This window comes from Pimephales promelas, chromosome 18 (genome assembly GCF_988280905.1).
Source record: "Pimephales promelas chromosome 18, fPimPro1.hap1.1, whole genome shotgun sequence".
NCBI lineage: Eukaryota > Metazoa > Chordata > Actinopteri > Cypriniformes > Leuciscidae > Pimephales > Pimephales promelas.
The window spans coordinates 4600441-4618081 of record NC_142786.1 but is presented as its reverse complement, the minus strand read 5'-3'; the positions used below and the strand labels follow the sequence as shown (position 1 = coordinate 4618081).

Below are 17641 nucleotides of genomic sequence, written 5' to 3'. Positions count from 1 at the left end.
TTCGGTCATGCTGCAGTGAGTTTTTAGTACTCTAACATCAGCAATTTGATTCATTTTGTTCCATAGCTGCAATGTGGATTCATCTAGATGATATATGTTTTTGGTTTAGTCACATTCCTCTGGTTCATGCATTTTTTTTGCCTTTAGCTCTTCACATCAAGTGTACTGTGACAAGGGCAGGTTTCTGCAACCCAGAGATTATACAGCACCTTATAGGGCAATATGGCCTTAAACCACCACAACAAAAGTAAGAGGGGCCAAAAAAGTATTTGGACATATACGTGTAGGCCTACACACTATAAATAAGTTAACACTCAGACAGCAGTGGAAAAGTCACATGTATTATTCCACAGATCATTCTAATTAAATGGAAGCCCAACAGTTTGCAGTTGGATGGTTTAAGCCAAGAAGAAAAATATTAGACACATGTGTGAGAAATTGGCTCACTTTCCTCTGTTGGACTGCACTCGCAGAACTATTCCAACAACAGACCTTAAAAGGGCAACTTACTATTTTAGATAAGCTGACGCATGCTCTAAGAATATTACCCCGGTGTATTTTAAGATATCAGACTAATCTGTGGAGCTTTACGAATGTGCAGGATTTTAGTCTTATATTTAAATATATAGTCTAAAGTTGTCGGCAACTGTGTACACTCTAAAACACAGAAAAAAAAAGGTACAAACGCTGTCACTGGGGCTGTACCTTTTTAAAAGGTAAACTTTTGTCTATTTTAGGTGTCAATATACAATTTTAGATGTTAATATGTACATTTTAGGTGCTAATATGTACATTTTAGGTGTTATGTACATTTTAGGTGCTATTAAGTACACTTTAGGTGTTAATTGTCCATTTTAGGTGCTAATAAGTACATTTTAGGTGTTAATATGTACATTTCAGGAGCTAATATGTCCATTTTAGGTCCTAATATGTACATTTTAGGTGCTAATATGTCCATTTTAGGTCCTAATATGTACATTTTAGGTCCTAATATGTACATTTTAGGTCCTAATATGTACCACTAAGGTACCAATATTCATCCTTTGGGTACAAAAGTGTACCTTTTGAAAAGGTACAGCCCCAGTGACAACTTTTGTACCTTTTTTTTCTGAGAGTGTACCAGAAACTTTATACGTGGCACAAGCATAAAAAAAAAAGAAATGGCAAAAACTGTAATCTGGGAAGCAGAGTCATAGTTCATACAAAACCACATCAACCTGAAAAGCTTTACTATAATTCTCAAAAAAGTATTTCGCAAGATTATTTGTACGCAGACTGTGTGAATGAAAAGTGATTGATGGGAGGGCGTAGTTCACAGATAGCAGTTTTTCTGCTTTCATTTGTGTTTACTTGCCAAACCCTGAGGGAGAATGAATTAAAAGAATATGTCCCCTGGTCTCTGGGTGTTAGCTAACCTACCCTCCAAATCAATCTGACACACCCTCTGCCCTGAAAACCCTCACCTGATGTTTATGGGACACATTCATAGCAAGAAAATGAAGGACAATGTGTGTATTGTCCTGCCCAAAGGATAATTGGCAACTATATAAATGCAAGCCAATTGCACGGTTCAACAAAAAGTTGGTATATACAGAGATTCACAAAGGTTTCTGCTTGTAAAAACAAGCACTTTGTTTCAACAAAATCCCATTACAGTAAACAAATGATTCAGTTATGACTCAACTGTCTACTGAATAAAAGCGTTACTTTATGAACGAATGCCAAAAACGTTCTCACGGGTGCCTTTTCAGATTTTCATTTTTTTTTAAGTCTCGTTTCCAGTTGAACACAAGTAGCTTTGATTCATTCTGCTCAGTGTATTTACTGCAATTTTACTTACGGCGTCCCATTATTAGCAATATCAGTTATGAATGCAATTACAGCCAATTCAGCAATAAAACAAGAGATACATATCAAAGATGCAAATTTTAAATTTTTTTGTTACATTTGCTATCCTCAAAAGAACAAAAAAGAAAAACCTAAATCTGTCTTGGAAACAATTAACGTTATTTGCAGGAGTGATCATTTGAATTGCCAGAATTATTGTCCTTTTAGTCAAACAAGGTTTGATATGAAAGGCAATTTAACCACTCAGGACACAAACTTAGTCATTATTATTAGTTTTCTTGTTTATAGTAATCAAGTCTATGTAAAATACCAATACTGTTGAGGGGGCGAGTGTTAAAACTGCAGATTTGGGCTTGTGTGCTGCAGTAATGTGAGCTTCGATGGGTGGAGTGGGGTGGGGTTTGGGTAGTCCAATAAGCTTAAAGCAAACTGAAACCTCTGTTTAAAGTGCCTCTGTCCTCGCATGCTTGAGGACTTATGTAATGGGTTACAGAAGAACAGATCTTTATACTTCAGATATAAAATCAAGCAATTCAGTGTTTTTCGCTTAAAGCCAGACGTCATGGAGGAAAGACGGAAGATAAAAAGAACCGTAAAACTTGAAGCTAAATCCTTGTTGGCACATTCTGACTAGCTTTTCATGAGCAAAACTTGTTTAAGATTACTGAAGGACTGACTTTTTTTTTTTTTTCAGCAACACACCCACACCTTTTTGGATGCACGAGTGTTATGAATCTTTTGACAAGCATATACCTTTTCCCTTCAATGTTGCCATAAATATTTGAAAACCACATAAATCAACAAACTCCCATTGTGCTCAGAAGGAGAAAAGTGGTGAGGTGAAAAGTCTAGATCTATATAGGTTGAGAGCTAGCAGACGATTTACAGGTTCGTACAAGCCTTTGTTTGCACATTCCTGAAATGTATTTTCAGTGCCTCATAAGACACACTGACACAAATGTTTCGACAAAGATTTTAGGCTTAAATGTAAAAAAAAACTGTTTATTTTAGTTAAGGTGACATCACAAATTCCTTTTGAAGTTTTTTTTTTAACCGTTTTGAATCACTTTTTAGCTTTTGATAGCCCTAAAGTTTATTCCATTTAAAGGAGAACTCTGGCGCAAAATGAACCTTTGGTCTAATTACACATAGCTAATCAACCGTTATCTGAGATTTGTTTTCATGATTGCCGAATGTAAATAGTTTTATCTCTAAAAACAGTTTAGCCTATAATCCTAAGATAACGCTAGTATATACGGCATAGAGTAATGACAAATAAAAATCGCTTGTTATTACCACACTAACAAGGCTCAAAATAGCCCCACACTAACACGACAGCACAATAAGGGTCCCTACATTCAAACCGAAGCATTGAGAACTTTGTCAGTGTCCAAACAGTTTAATAAGAAGATATTTTATACACACAGTCAACTTCGCGAATACAGGAAGAAGCCATCTTTGAAAAATAGTCTCTACCAGTCGATCTACGAACGCCGATCCATGTCCACCGGTGAGATGTGAATAAGGTGATAAGGTGACAGTAGTCAACATGTACATATTGAAGAGAAGAAAACGGTTCGTGTTTGTGTTTCTTCTGGAAACAACGGACCATATGAGATTCTGCACAGTTCAGCGCACATGGATCGGCGTTCGTAGATCGACTGGTAGAGACTATTTTTCAAAGATGGCTTCTTCCTGTATTCGCGAAGTTGACTGTGTGTATAAAATATCTTCTTTACTGAACACTGACAAAGTTCTCAATGCTTCGGTTTGAATGTAGGAACCCTTATTATGCTGTCGTGTTAGTGTGGGGCTATTTTGAGCTTTGTTAGTGGTATTAACAAGCGATTTTTATTTGTCATTACTCTATGCCCTATAGCGTTATACTAGCGTTATAGGCTAAACTGTTTTTTTAGATAAAACTATTTACATTCGGCAATCATGAACACAAATCTCAGATAACGGTTGACTAGGTAACAATGTGTAATTAGACCAAAGGTTCATTTTTGCGTCGGAGTTGTCCTTTAAGGCCCGTTCACACCAAAAATTATAACTATAATAACTATAAACTGCTTGTACTAACAGTAGTACTAACACTTTCTCTTCTCTACTATTCTTTACAAAAAAAAAATTGCACTAAAATTAAACTGAGAGGGGTTATAGCACTTACGTATTGTTGTCCTACTGTTAGTTTTACTGCTTCTATTGTTCTCATTGTTCTCTAAAAGCATCTGCTAAATGAATAAATGTAACATAATTTTAATAATGAAAGTTGACGATAACATTCTGTTTATTATATGCACGCTGCAGTTTTGTTGTGCAGTCTTTGAAAGCTCTTTAAAGTCTGGTGGATTCTGATTGGATTCAATGTTTTTATAGTTTATCAGCTGGAAAATAATTTGTTTCTTTGTGCCGTTATGATTATAGAGTGGACTCTGCTATTCTTTCTATTGTCCAGCCAGGCCTCAGAATGGAGCCGGCCGCAGTAAGGACGCCCAGCCATCCACTCCTGTATTTTTTATCCGCACCGTGGTGGTGAAGTGTGTGATTCAAATCACGCTCGGCAATTCGGCAATTGGCTCTTTTCAATAGTACTCAAAGATGACTGGCTCCCTGGCGTGAACCCATTCAGACTACGTCTCCGTTCCCTCCTTCAGGGAACGAGGGTTGCATATAACACTTTATAGTGCCATCATGTTGCGTTAAACAATATGCCATTTCATCGTTTAACGCAACATGGCACTATCATTTCATTCTGACACTGTCAGAAAATTATCACAGGCTATCTTTAGTCGCAAGAGCGTGACAACGGCCATCTTTGAACCTCTATCACTGTACGACATAGGACTACCGTTTGGGAGCCACGACCAAAGAAATCGTCTGGGACAGGCGTTTTGGGACCCAAAATTGTACAATTTGCCCCCGCATTAGATTTTAGATTTACCGCATTTACAAAAACTTAAATTACCCTTATATTATAGGCATTGATATAACTGTCAGTATTCTTTTTGGAGCAAAGCACTTTTGGACCAAACAGTTGGAACACATGCACTTGCAAAACTTTCCCTGAGTTATGATTATTTGCAATTATCAGAAGAACAAAAGAAGATCACTTCTGAGGGTGGATTGGCACTCATATAACAGTTTCTCTATAGGCCCATACTTGCGTATACTTGTCAAACCATAAGGGAGAAAAAATGAAAGAATGTGTCCCCTTGTCAGTCTCTAGATGTTACCTAACCTGCACGGAGCTTTGTATTGATCTGACACACCCTTTGTCCTCAAATGCTTTCCTAGCTCAGGCTCATAAAGAGAGCCGCACAAAAGCACAGCAATGAAAATCTAAACAAAAGGCAAAGAAAACCACATGGATTAAAATGCATGCTTTTGTTTGGAGCAAAAAAAACAAAACAACAAATGCTGCTCAGAGAGATACAAAAGCAATTTTCCGTTAAAAAAAGTCTTTGTCATTTGACAATGTGAGTCATATTTGGATTACTTAATAAAAGAAAATATTTGTATTGCATTAGCAAATTGCAATGACTCACAAAGTGCAATGTATTATAAATGAATATAGAATTACTGGAATGACAAATTACAAAAGTGATAACACTGATAACACAGTGATAACAGATAAAAGTGCAGCTAATTACTCTTTTGGGTCCCACTTTATATTAAGTGGCTTTAAGTACCATGTACTTACATTGAAATTAATAATTTGATACAATTGTGTACATACATGTTTTGACATTGTACTTATATTTTAAAAATACCAGCATGTAATTAATTTATATTACATCTGTGATTACACAGCTGACCCATCCCTTACACTTAAACCCACCCATACCACCACCCCTGTCCCTAACCTTACCCGTATCATTGGCAGCAAAAGTGATTTACAATACAACATGAGCACAATAAGTACATTGTACTTATTTTTAAATGTAAGTACATAGTACTTAAAGCCACTTAATATCAAGTGGGACCCTATTTTGCACTTAATTAGGAGCAGGAGCATCAGGCCTAATTTTTCATATCTACTTTATATTAAACCTTCTCACACTCCTCTATTTGTCACACTAGAGGAACAGTGTAAACTGTGCTCGACTATCCCATAAAACGATACATCATCAAATGTTTGACTTTTCTCTGACACTTCCCTGTACTTTATTGACACCAAGCGTCTAAAACTTCAGGAAGAGAACCACCCTTTCACTCGTTGGCCATACTGTTGAGTTCAGTATAAGTTCATTCTGTGAAGTTACATCTCCATAGGGACACAACCTTGGTCATAAACACATCGCTTGTCTACAATAAGCAAGTGCAAAATATAAATAGTCCTGCAGCAAAGCATGAAACTGTGGCATATAAACTGAAATAATGTGAGCCAGGACAGGAGCGGGAAGTCCAACTAAAGCGCACCAAGACATCTCACCCACATTTCAAAACCTATAACGATGCAAGATTTAAATAAAGCAGTTTTTGTCAAATAGAAAAAGTCATTATCATGAATGCCTCAAGCAATCACAAAGAATCACAAATTATTTGTATTCTTCTCACTCACAGTCTGTTCTCAGCTTTTATGGTGATGGGTGTTTCATATCCCACCTTTATTTCTGTACTATAAAACACTCCATGCCATCAGGCGAAGCTTAATTATTAAAAGCCTTTCTTGTTCTCCTATCAGGCCATCAAATTTACGGCCTTAACGCTTTTGTTCTGGTTGCTTATTATTTGTTCTTGTCACCATGGCAACAACATTAAGGCTTATCGTCATATTTTGGATTTAACAAGGATAGTGTAAGTAATGATTTAATCCAAACACAATGCATCACTTGAGATTTTGATGGCTAATCTTTAAGAGTTATAAATAAAATGTATTTTCGAATAAAAAGATATGACCGTTCTGTTAATTCTATAATCTTGCAATAACTGTGGCTTTGCTGCAGCTTGCTCTATGGGTGTGGCTCTGTATTGGCACCCTGAGGACAGAAACTCTCACTTTATAGTTCTTATATTCGCAGAACCGTTTTCCCCTCAGGTTCAAAAGAAATTAGGCTAACTAAAATGTTAGTTGCATTTTGTAAACTCATGATAGACTGTATTGAACATTTAGAATGTATCGGTAAGGTTGGATGAATGTATTTTAAGTCCAAGTTCCTGATGTGTATATATGAAGAGTTCAGATGCAAAAGTGCCATTTGAAATTTTCTTCTAATGATCATTTTTATCAAGCTTGTATATTTAAGTTCAGTAATTTCACTTAAATGGCAATGATAATTACCTATTAATTGACATTTAAGTGAAATTACTGAACTTAAATATACAAGCTTGATAAAAATGGTAATTTTAGAGGAAAATTTCAAATGGCATTTAGAGGCTTTTGCTTCTGAACTCTTCATATACAGTATCACACACATTATATATGTGGTTCCCATATATTATGTACCATGGATTGTGTTACTTTTTAAACTTTTAAGAGTTTGAGTGCACAAAAGGTTTTTTAACTAAACTACAAGGCTTCAAATCAAAAACGTATGCACACTATGGTGAAATGCCTTCCTACAAAATCCAGACCTTGTTATTAAACCCTGCAGTTGGCTGCGTGAGTGCATGTGACCCTGTGTTTGTTTTACAGAGGGAGGCAATGGATTCTCACTCCACCTCTTTGGCTAAACCACAACGCCTTTCCTTATGGTTGCCTCCCTCTATTTCCAAATAAAAGAAGATCATGGGGTCATCTTTTCCTCACTTCTCACACTCTCTCCAGTGAAAGAGCAGAACAGCAAGCCTCCTCTGATATCATGTCTGCCTCATACGCACGTAGTTCCATGGGAGGAGGATCTCAGTTCTCCATGTCCGGTGGTGGTCGTGCTGGCAGCATGCGTGCTGGCAGCGTGTACGGTGGAGCTGGAGGATCTGGTGTCCGTATCTCCAGTGCCTCTGCTTCTCGTTCCTACTCTGCTGGAGGTGGTGGCGGCTTCGGAGGTGGTTCTGGATTTGGAGGTGGTTCTGGATTTGGAGGTGGTGCTGGATTCGGTGGTGGTGCTGGTTTCGGAGGTGGTGCTGGTGATGGCTTTGATGCGTCTGCAAATGAGAAAGCCACCATGCAAAACCTCAATGACCGTCTGGCCACCTACCTGGAGAAGGTGCGCACCCTTGAGAAGGCCAATGCTGATCTTGAGCTGAAGATCCGCCAGTTCCTGGAGAGCAAGACGTCCCCCTCTGCACGGGACTACAGTGCCTATTACGCTACCATCAACGATCTCCAAAACAAAGTATGTGGCGTTGTCAGAAGAACAAAATTGAAACAGTTATTAGTAAATAAATAACTACTTATCTTGTGTTAACTTACCTGTATACTAATAATGTGCTTAAATAAAGGATGTCATATGCAGTTTATGAGAATGAACATACAAGTGATTTGTGTGTGTGTGTGTGTGTGTGTGTGCACAAAATAACCAATTAAATCTTTGAGAACTTTGTCTTTGGAGAATTGTTAAAACATCTCTTATTAAATACAGAAATATCTAAATTTGGCTATATGCTTTCCCCCCGAAGATCCAGGATGCGACTCGTATTAATGGAGGCATCTACCTCAGCATTGACAATGCCAAGCTGGCTGCAGATGACTTCAGAGTCAAGTAAGTCCACACATGACTAAGAGAAAAGCGATCAACACCTCAAATGGGTCCAATTGATTTCCAATGGTTTAATTTCTCTGCAGATATGAGAATGAGCTGAGCATGAGGCAGTCAGTAGAGGCAGATATTGCTGGGCTGAGAAGGGTGCTGGATGAGCTGACAATGGCCAGATCTGATCTGGAGATGCAGATTGAGGGCCTGAGAGAAGAGCTGATCTTCCTCAAGAAGAACCACGAGGAGGTATGTTGGTGATTGGTTTACACACTCTTTGATAAATAAGTGATTCCTTTAAATGAAGCAAATGCTCAATGGTTTGATATCGCATCTTTAGGAACTCTTGGCCGCACGTGCCCAGATGACTGGACAGGTCAATGTAGAGGTTGACGCAGCACCACAGGAAGATCTGTCAAAGGTCATGGCTGAAATCCGTGAGCACTACGAGGGCGTTGCTGCTAAAAACCGAAGAGAACTTGACGCCTGGTTCCAGGCCCAGGTAAAATCAGACTATTTATATTGGCCAAAAGAAACCAATCCCAAATCAAATCCAAATATCTTATCTGACTGCTCTTCTATGGATTGTCTCTCACAGAGCGAATCCATCAACAAAGTCGTCGTGGAAAGCACAGAAAACCTTAATTCCTCCAAAACAGAAATCAATGAGCTTAAACGCACACTCCAGAGTCTTCAAATCGAGTTACAATCACAACTCAGCATGGTAAGTAGACGACCAGGTCAGTCTAAACTTGCGATTTTGAAACTTCACAAAGCCGTTAGAATAATGACTCTTCCCTCAACAGAAATCGTCATTGGAAGGCACTTTGCAAGAGACACAGGCCCGCTATTCTGCCATGTTGTCCGGCTACCAATCGCAAGTGACCAGCATGGAACAGCAGCTGATGTCACTTCGTGCCGACCTGGAGCGCCAAGGTCAAGAGTATAGGACGCTTCTGGACATCAAGGCCAGACTGGAGATGGAGATTGCAGAGTACAGGAGACTCCTGGATGGAGAGGCTACTGGGTGAGATGCTAAAATGCACATTCACACCCTGATTTCTCAGTAACAATGAGATTGAGATGATTCTGACTACTTTTTTCTTCATATTCCCCCCAACCTTAGAAGCACTCAAACCGCACAGTCCTCAACCAAAACCTCGACTTCAACTACACGCAAAGTGGTAACCATTGTAGAGGAGGTTAAGGACGGCAAAGTGATCTCCTCCACCCAGGCAGTTACCGAGACCAAGTGAGATCTCAAACAAGAACAACCAGCACAGGAACTCTTGAGATTAAACAACCTAACTCGGAGTGATGAAAAACAATAAAGTGCTCTAAATGTGATTCTGTGTTTGAGTCTTATTTTATACTCCAGAAATGATTTTATCAGGAACATTTTTTTGTGGACATGTGGAATATTAGGGAACCTTTTTTATGTTAATTTTTTTATGTAATATACGGGGAAAAAATAGCAATGCACTTTCTAGTCTGATGATGAAAGGATGAAATAAGTAGCGTATTTATTAAAATAAGCTAATTATCAAAAGTGACAGTAGACATTTACAATTTGACAAAAAATGTTTCTATTACAAATAAATACTTTTCTCTAGAGCTTTCTATTCATCATAGAATCCTGATTAAAATGATTATCCACAAACAATATTAAAAACATTATAAGAAATGTTTCTTAAGCAGCAAATCAGCATATTAGAAGGATTTTTTGAAGGATCGTGTGACTCTGAAGACTGATGACTAGTTAATTTAAATTGTAATATTTCATAATATTAACGTTTTCACAGTATTTGATTAAATAAATGCAGGCTTGGTGAGCATAAGAGCAAAAAAAATCTTGAAAAATAGCGTACATGCATAACAAACAAACAACTAAAACAAATGTGTGCAAAAGTCAGCAAATCCATCTCAAGGCGTCATATACTGATGCTTTTGACATTTCGTCTACATCCAACGTGCATGGCATCCTTTAGCGTCAATATGAGACGCAGATATATATGGGCCAGAAGGCGCCTCCTAGTGGTGTAACCCCTAAACCTACCCTAGAACTAAATCTACCATAACCGAACAAAGCTCTGTGCGTGTTATATTGACGCTAAAGGGTGCCATGTTCGTTGGGTTTAGAGGAAATTTCAAAGGATAAGATAAGAATGTGTTGGTTATACCCATTTCAACACAAATGAGTTTTAGGGTTTTTGTTTTAATACTCTGCCTACCAATAATATTTTAGAGAAAAATATTAGCAAAAACTGTGCCTTTAGAGCTAAAGCGGCTTGTCACCAGGGCTGTAAACTTATGCACTCATGTACCCCTAAAGGGTGTATATAATATGAATCCGTTAGAGGTAGACAAGGTTTAAAAAATGGGTTTAAATCCAGTGCAGGTATGTCTTATACTGAAAGATCATTGGGTTTTTAACAGTCTAACATTAAGACATTTTAATTTCAATCCAATGAGATACTGACCGACAGGTAATCTGTAGATATGACCATCATAGCTTGACCATTGGAACAGAAACAACCTTTGGAATTGTACAGATGAGGCTTACCTTTTTTGTAGCCCCACTGATTTATTTAACATCTTGGGAGAGGTGTATGATTTTGGGAATGCTTTTGTCCAGTTTGTGCAGGGATTAAATCAGGGTTCAGATTGACGCTATAAAAGAATAGATATGTGGGTGGATGTGGCCAGTCACATTCAGATGCCTGCTATAATGGGTGAAGCTGTACATTAATGTGCACTCATTTATCTCATTTATCTGCTGGACACTGACCTCTGTGTGGGACCAGCGTCCTGGATCCAATCCATAATACGTAGGTCTCTTCTTCTGCCACAGTGGGTTTTGAAGTTGCTTTCCTCGAGTTTTGTTTATTTGGGAATATTACACATAATATGCGATGCCTACAAAAGGAGAAAAAAAAGGGGCTGTGTGTAAGAATTCTAACGTATTAGTCGCTTTTTATTGCCAATGTGTGAATAGCTTTTAACAAATCTTAAAAAACGAGGCCTTCCCCGACTTTCTAGGTTGTGAAAGCCTAGACTGACTTTTATGTGAAGGACTGTTGGTCTTGCAAGGAAAATCAAAAGACGTGATGTTTGCGCGCTCGCCCGAGAGCCTCTCTTCCGTTCAACGACACATGAAACGAATGCTTATACAATGTTCAGGGTTATACCGAAAGACCTAGTCTGTTGGCCTATTGTTATGTCAATGTGTCATGCAAAGAAGGGAATAATTCAAACTATAGTTTCACATAGTCATATACATATATACACACAGTCTCAAATGTACTCCAAAAACTATCATAAGCGAAATTTTAATTTCCTCATCTGTCAATATGATGCCGGTAAATTGCGTAGCTGGAGCAAACATATCCACATCGCTATTTGGGGTATTAGGTATCAATAAAGCACAGAAGAGATGGCATTGGCCTATATCTCAACTTGAATTTCTAATCTTCATTTTTTTTCTAATGCACTTTCTCTCATCTTTTATGAGCCCTCTAGGGACCTCTAGTGGTACAGTTTCACATTACACTTCCGTTTAGTAAACACAAAGCAATGCAGCTTCTCTTTCTTAACTGCTGTTTTCTCACCGCTGTCATTTTTGTCGTGTTTATATTGTTATTGAGAAGAAGGCATATTCATCTAAACGTCGCTCTCAGCAGCACTGACAGCTTCTTGATGTTCGTTAACAGTATATTGCTGCAAAGTCACAACTTCTCGAGCAATAAGCTGCAGTTCACTTAACTTCTCCACTTGTCCCTATAATAACAAGGGTTTCTGAATTCTAAATATAGCTCCTTTAAATTCTGTCCAGCAGAGGTGAGGTTAATTATCCCCTGCTGGTAGATGCTGTAATTACACCACTATGTACTGAAGGTATGTTTCTCTGTTATAGGCCATTTGCTGTATTCTGGTGATGAAGAACTTTTCCAAACAACATTTAAAATGACCAAACAAACATATAATGGCCCAAAAATGTCTCCATAAAATGACGCCAGCATCCAGGTTGTACTTCAGAGGCTGCATGAACTGCCTGAAGTGTTTTAGACCTCCTTAGTTCAGTCCAACATTTTAAGCACACAGTGGAAATAATGACATCACAATTGGTTTCATTTTCATTACAAGTTCAGTAGTGAGTGACTCCTGGCGGCAGATCGAAGTTACTTGAACTGAATGCTCCACACTGTCATTTCCAGGAAACTATCTGATCGTGCCGTAACATAACAGGTCAGAGATACAACAATATTGTACAGACTTGCAAGCATTTGCTGCATTGTAGTGACTTACACTTATCTTTCATCGGTTACCAACTTCACATCTACAGTAGTTCGCTTTTGAAAATCTATGGTGTTCTTCAGGTTTGACAGCTGTTATCCGGACCCCACGATGGCCTACCCCAAACCCCGCCCCTAAACCTACCAGTCACTGGGGTTAAGACCAATCAGGGATGATGGCCTACCCCTAACCCCGCCCCTAAACCTACCCGTCACTGGGGTTAAGACCAATCAGGGATGACTTTAGTTCCTAAATGGTATATGGTGGGATCCGGACCCCACGTTGGCCTACCCCAAACCCCGCCCCTAAACCCACCCGTCACTGGGGTGAAGACCAATCAGGGATGACTTTAGTTCCTAAATGGTATATGGTGGGATCCGGACCCCACGATGGCCTACCCCTAACCCCGCCCCTAAACCTACCCGTCACTGGGGTTAAGACCAATCAGGGATGACTTTAGTTCCTAAATGGTATATGGTGGGATCCGGACCCCACGATGGCCTACCCCAAACCCCGCCCCTAAACCCACCCGTCACTGGGGTGAAGACCAATCAGGGATGACTTTAGTTCCTAAATGGTATATGGTGGGATCCGGACCCCACGATGGCCTACCCCTAACCCCGCCCCTAAACCTACCCGTCACTGGGGTTAAGACCAATCAGGGATGACTTTAGTTCCTAAATGGTATATGGTGGGATCCGGACCCCACGATGGCCTACCCCAAACCCCGCCCCTAAACCTACCCATCACTGGGGTTAAGACCAATCAGGGATGACTTTAGTTCCTAAATGGTATATGGTGGGATCCGGACCCCACGATGGCCTACCCCTAACCCCGCCCCTAAACCTACCCGTCACTGGGGTTAAGACCAATCAGGGATGACTTTAGTTCCTAAATGGTATATAGTGGGATCTGGACCCCACGATGGCCTACCCCAAACCCCGCCCCTAAACCTACCCGTCACTGGGGTTAAGACCAATCAGGGATGACTTTAGTTCCTAAATGGTATATGGTGGGATCCGGACCCCACGATGGCCTACCCCAAACCCCGCCCCTAAACCTACCCGTCACTGGGGTTAAGACCAATCAGGGATGACTTTAGTTCCTAAATGGTATATGGTGGGATCCGGACCCCACGATGGCCTACCCCAAACCCCGCCCCTAAACCTACCCGTCACTGGGGTTAAGACCAATCAGGGATGACTTTAGTTCCTAAATGGTATATGGTGGGATCCGGACCCCACGATGGCCTACCCCAAACCCCGCCCCTAAACCTACCCATCACTGGGGTTAAGACCAATCAGGGATGACTTTAGTTCCTAAATGGTATATGGTGGGATCCGGACCCCACGATGGCCTACCCCAAACCCCGCCCCTAAACCTACCCGTCACTGGGGTGAAGACCAATCAGGGATGACTATAGTTCCTAAATGGTATATGGTGGGGTCCGGATAACAGGAAAGTACCGACAGGTGAAACATGATACCACCAGCATTTTATCCTATAATGACTCAGTTTTATGCAACAGTTTTAACTAACCACAACCCTAACCCTCTGCTACCCTAAGTTGACACAATAATTCCTATATTTTAGAATACATCTTTTAGCTATCTTCTTATTGTTAAAATGCTATTCCATTACCTGGCACATTCAACCTGACAAACAACATAAACACTTCCTTGTCTGCTTCTGTCATTTAGCTGGTCATTTGAATAATTTGCCCAGTGGGTTTATAGACTGAAGGGTGATTTTTTTTTTTACTTCAATCTTCTTATTGGATATAAAAAGAAACATTAAACCTAATCTAATCAATGCATTTTATGCAACAGACATAAAAGCTACAGAGGCACACTTGAATCTACAGTAATGAACTTCACATGAAAAGGGTTTGTTGTACTGTCATTGTACCTCATACTATACCTAAATAAATGATCTGCTCTGGAGTGGACAAATATGAGAGCTGATAATTTCAGAATCTCAGAAAAGGGCTTCATGTACTTGTTGAACTTTGAAAATCTGTCGATTTAATGTTGAGACTTGACACATTCAGTGGGTAAAACCGGTTTATCTTGCCTGAGGAGCGGGATCTGGATGAGGTGTTGAAATGTTGTAGAGATAATGGTTTCAGTGTAATGTGTGAAAAATGCTGAGAACTTTTCTACGGTTTAAAATTTAATGTAATTTTTAATTGAAAAAGGTGCATCGAATAAATCTAGCAATCTATTCATTTTAATATCTCTTGATTTCAGAATGGTAAAAAACAAAATGTTATATAATGTATTTGAGTACTAACACCACTGCCTATTAAATGGTTAGCTCACCCAAAATTAAAATTCGGCAAGTAATTGCTCCCACTCATGCCATTCCGAACCCGTAAGACTTTCGTTTATGTTCGAAACACAGATGAAATCTCATAGACGGTCACCATGGTTTTTCCAAGAAATACATGTTTCTGGATCAACATATTTTCTTGATCCTGGGACAACATTCCTGTCTGAATATGTCTAGGCAACTAACGTTTTGATGCTTCAAGAAAGTTCATGAAGAGATCGTAAGTAATCCAAATGAATTGAGCGGTTTAGTCCAAAATGTTCTGAAGAGACCAGATTTCTTTATATGATGAACAGATTTAATTTAAGAATTTGTTCACATATAAATATTCATCAACTCGCACATCAATAATGGCAAAAGGAAACTCAAGCATGTTCGCTTGACGTGTGAGAACCCAAGATTCTCGTGTTACGCAGCACGTTTGAGCTTCAGGAAGAACCAATGAGGTTCGTTCTCGTGTTACGCAGCACGTTTGAGCTTCAGCAAGAACCAATGAGGTTCGTTCTTGTGTCACGCAGCACGTTTGAGCTTCGGCGAGAACCAATGAGGTTCGTTCTCGTGTTACGCAGCACGTTTGAGCTTCGGCGAGAACCAATGAGGTTCGTTCTCGTGTTACGCAGCACGTTTGAGCTTCAGCAAGAACCAATGAGGTTCGTTCTCGTGTTACGCAGCACGTTTGAGCTTCAGGAAGAACCAATGAGGTTCGTTCTCGTGTTACGCAGCACGTTTGAGCTTCAGCAAGAACCAATGAGGTTCGTTCTCGTGTCACGCAGCACGTTTGAGCTTCAGCAAGAACCAATGAGGTTCGTTCTCGTGTTACGCAGCACGTTTGAGCTTCAGCAAGAACCAATGAGGTTCGTTCTCGTGTCACGCAGCACGTTTGAGCTTCAGCAAGAACCAATGAGGTTCGTTCTCGTGTTACGCAGCACGTTTGAGCTTCAGCAAGAACCAATGAGGTTCGTTCTCGTGTTACGCAGCACGTTTGAGCTTCAGCAAGAACCAATGAGGTTCGTTCTTGTGTCACGCAGCACGTTTGAGCTTCGGCGAGAACCAATGAGGTTCGTTCTCGTGTTACGCAGCACGTTTGAGCTTCAGGAAGAACCAATGAGGTTCGTTCTCGTGTTACGCAGCACGTTTGAGCTTCAGCAAGAACCAATGAGGTTCGTTCTCGTGTCACGCAGCACGTTTGAGCTTCAGCAAGAACCAATGAGGTTCGTTCTCGTGTTACGCAGCACGTTTGAGCTTCGGCGAGAACCAATGAGGTTCGTTCTCGTGTTACGCAGCACGTTTGAGCTTCAGCAAGAACCAATGAGGTTCGTTCTCGTGTTACGCAGCACGTTTGAGCTTCAGGAAGAACCAATGAGGTTCGTTCTCGTGTTACGCAGCACGTTTGAGCTTCAGCAAGAACCAATGAGGTTCGTTCTCGTGTCACGCAGCACGTTTGAGCTTCAGCAAGAACCAATGAGGTTCGTTCTCGTGTAACGCAGCACGTTTGAGCTTCGGCGAGAACCAATGAGGTTCGTTCTCGTGTTACGCAGCACGTTTGAGCTTCAGCAAGAACCAATGAGGTTCGTTCTCGTGTTACGCAGCACGTTTGAGCTTCAGCAAGAACCAATGAGGTTCGTTCTTGTGTCACGCAGCACGTTTGAGCTTCGGCGAGAACCAATGAGGTTCGTTCTCGTGTTACGCAGCACGTTTGAGCTTCAGGAAGAACCAATGAGGTTCGTTCTCGTGTTACGCAGCACGTTTGAGCTTCAGCAAGAACCAATGAGGTTCGTTCTCGTGTCACGCAGCACGTTTGAGCTTCAGCAAGAACCAATGAGGTTCGTTCTCGTGTTACGCAGCACGTTTGAGCTTCGGCGAGAACCAATGAGGTTCGTTCTCGTGTTACGCAGCACGTTTGAGCTTCAGCAAGAACCAATGAGGTTCGTTCTCGTGTTACGCAGCACGTTTGAGCTTCAGCAAGAACCAATGAGGTTCGTTCTTGTGTCACGCAGCACGTTTGAGCTTCGGCGAGAACCAATGAGGTTCGTTCTCGTGTTACGCAGCACGTTTGAGCTTCAGGAAGAACCAATGAGGTTCGTTCTCGTGTTACGCAGCACGTTTGAGCTTCAGCAAGAACCAATGAGGTTCGTTCTCGTGTCACGCAGCACGTTTGAGCTTCAGCAAGAACCAATGAGGTTCGTTCTCGTGTTACGCAGCACGTTTGAGCTTCGGCGAGAACCAATGAGGTTCGTTCTCGTGTTACGCAGCACGTTTGAGCTTCAGCAAGAACCAATGAGGTTCGTTCTCGTGTTACGCAGCACGTTTGAGCTTCAGCAAGAACCAATGAGGTTCGTTCTTGTGTCACGCAGCACGTTTGAGCTTCAGCAAGAACCAATGAGGTTCGTTCTCGTGTTACGCAGCACGTTTGAGCTTCAGGAAGAACCAATGAGGTTCGTTCTCGTGTTACGCAGCACGTTTGAGCTTCAGCAAGAACCAATGAGGTTCGTTCTCGTGTTACGCAGCACGTTTGAGCTTCGGCGAGAACCAAT

At 40.6% G+C, this 17641-nt stretch overlaps 1 protein-coding gene across 1 annotated transcript; it reads left to right on the top strand.

The window, feature by feature from the left end:
* Positions 1-7583: 7583 nt before the first annotated feature.
* On the top strand, positions 7584-9830 carry LOC120485632 (keratin, type I cytoskeletal 50 kDa). The gene is made up of 7 exons (XM_039681448.2): positions 7584-8126; positions 8410-8492; positions 8576-8732; positions 8824-8985; positions 9082-9207; positions 9290-9510; positions 9610-9830. The coding sequence occupies exons 1-7, from the start codon at positions 7653-7655 to the stop codon at positions 9737-9739; spliced, it is 1353 nt and encodes a 450-aa protein (XP_039537382.1). The 5' UTR covers positions 7584-7652; the 3' UTR covers positions 9740-9830.
* Positions 9831-17641: the final 7811 nt, after the last annotated feature.

Bases quoted from the DNA above. Each gene is read 5' to 3' on its own strand.
- LOC120485632 (XM_039681448.2), top strand. From the start codon at position 7,653: ATGTCTGCCTCATACGCACGTAGTTCCATGGGAGGAGGATCTCAGTTC. The intron at 8,493-8,575 runs GTAAGTCCACAC...ATTTCTCTGCAG, and splicing joins GCAGATGACTTCAGAGTCAA to ATATGAGAATGAGCTGAGCA. The intron at 8,986-9,081 runs GTAAAATCAGAC...TGTCTCTCACAG, and splicing joins ACGCCTGGTTCCAGGCCCAG to AGCGAATCCATCAACAAAGT.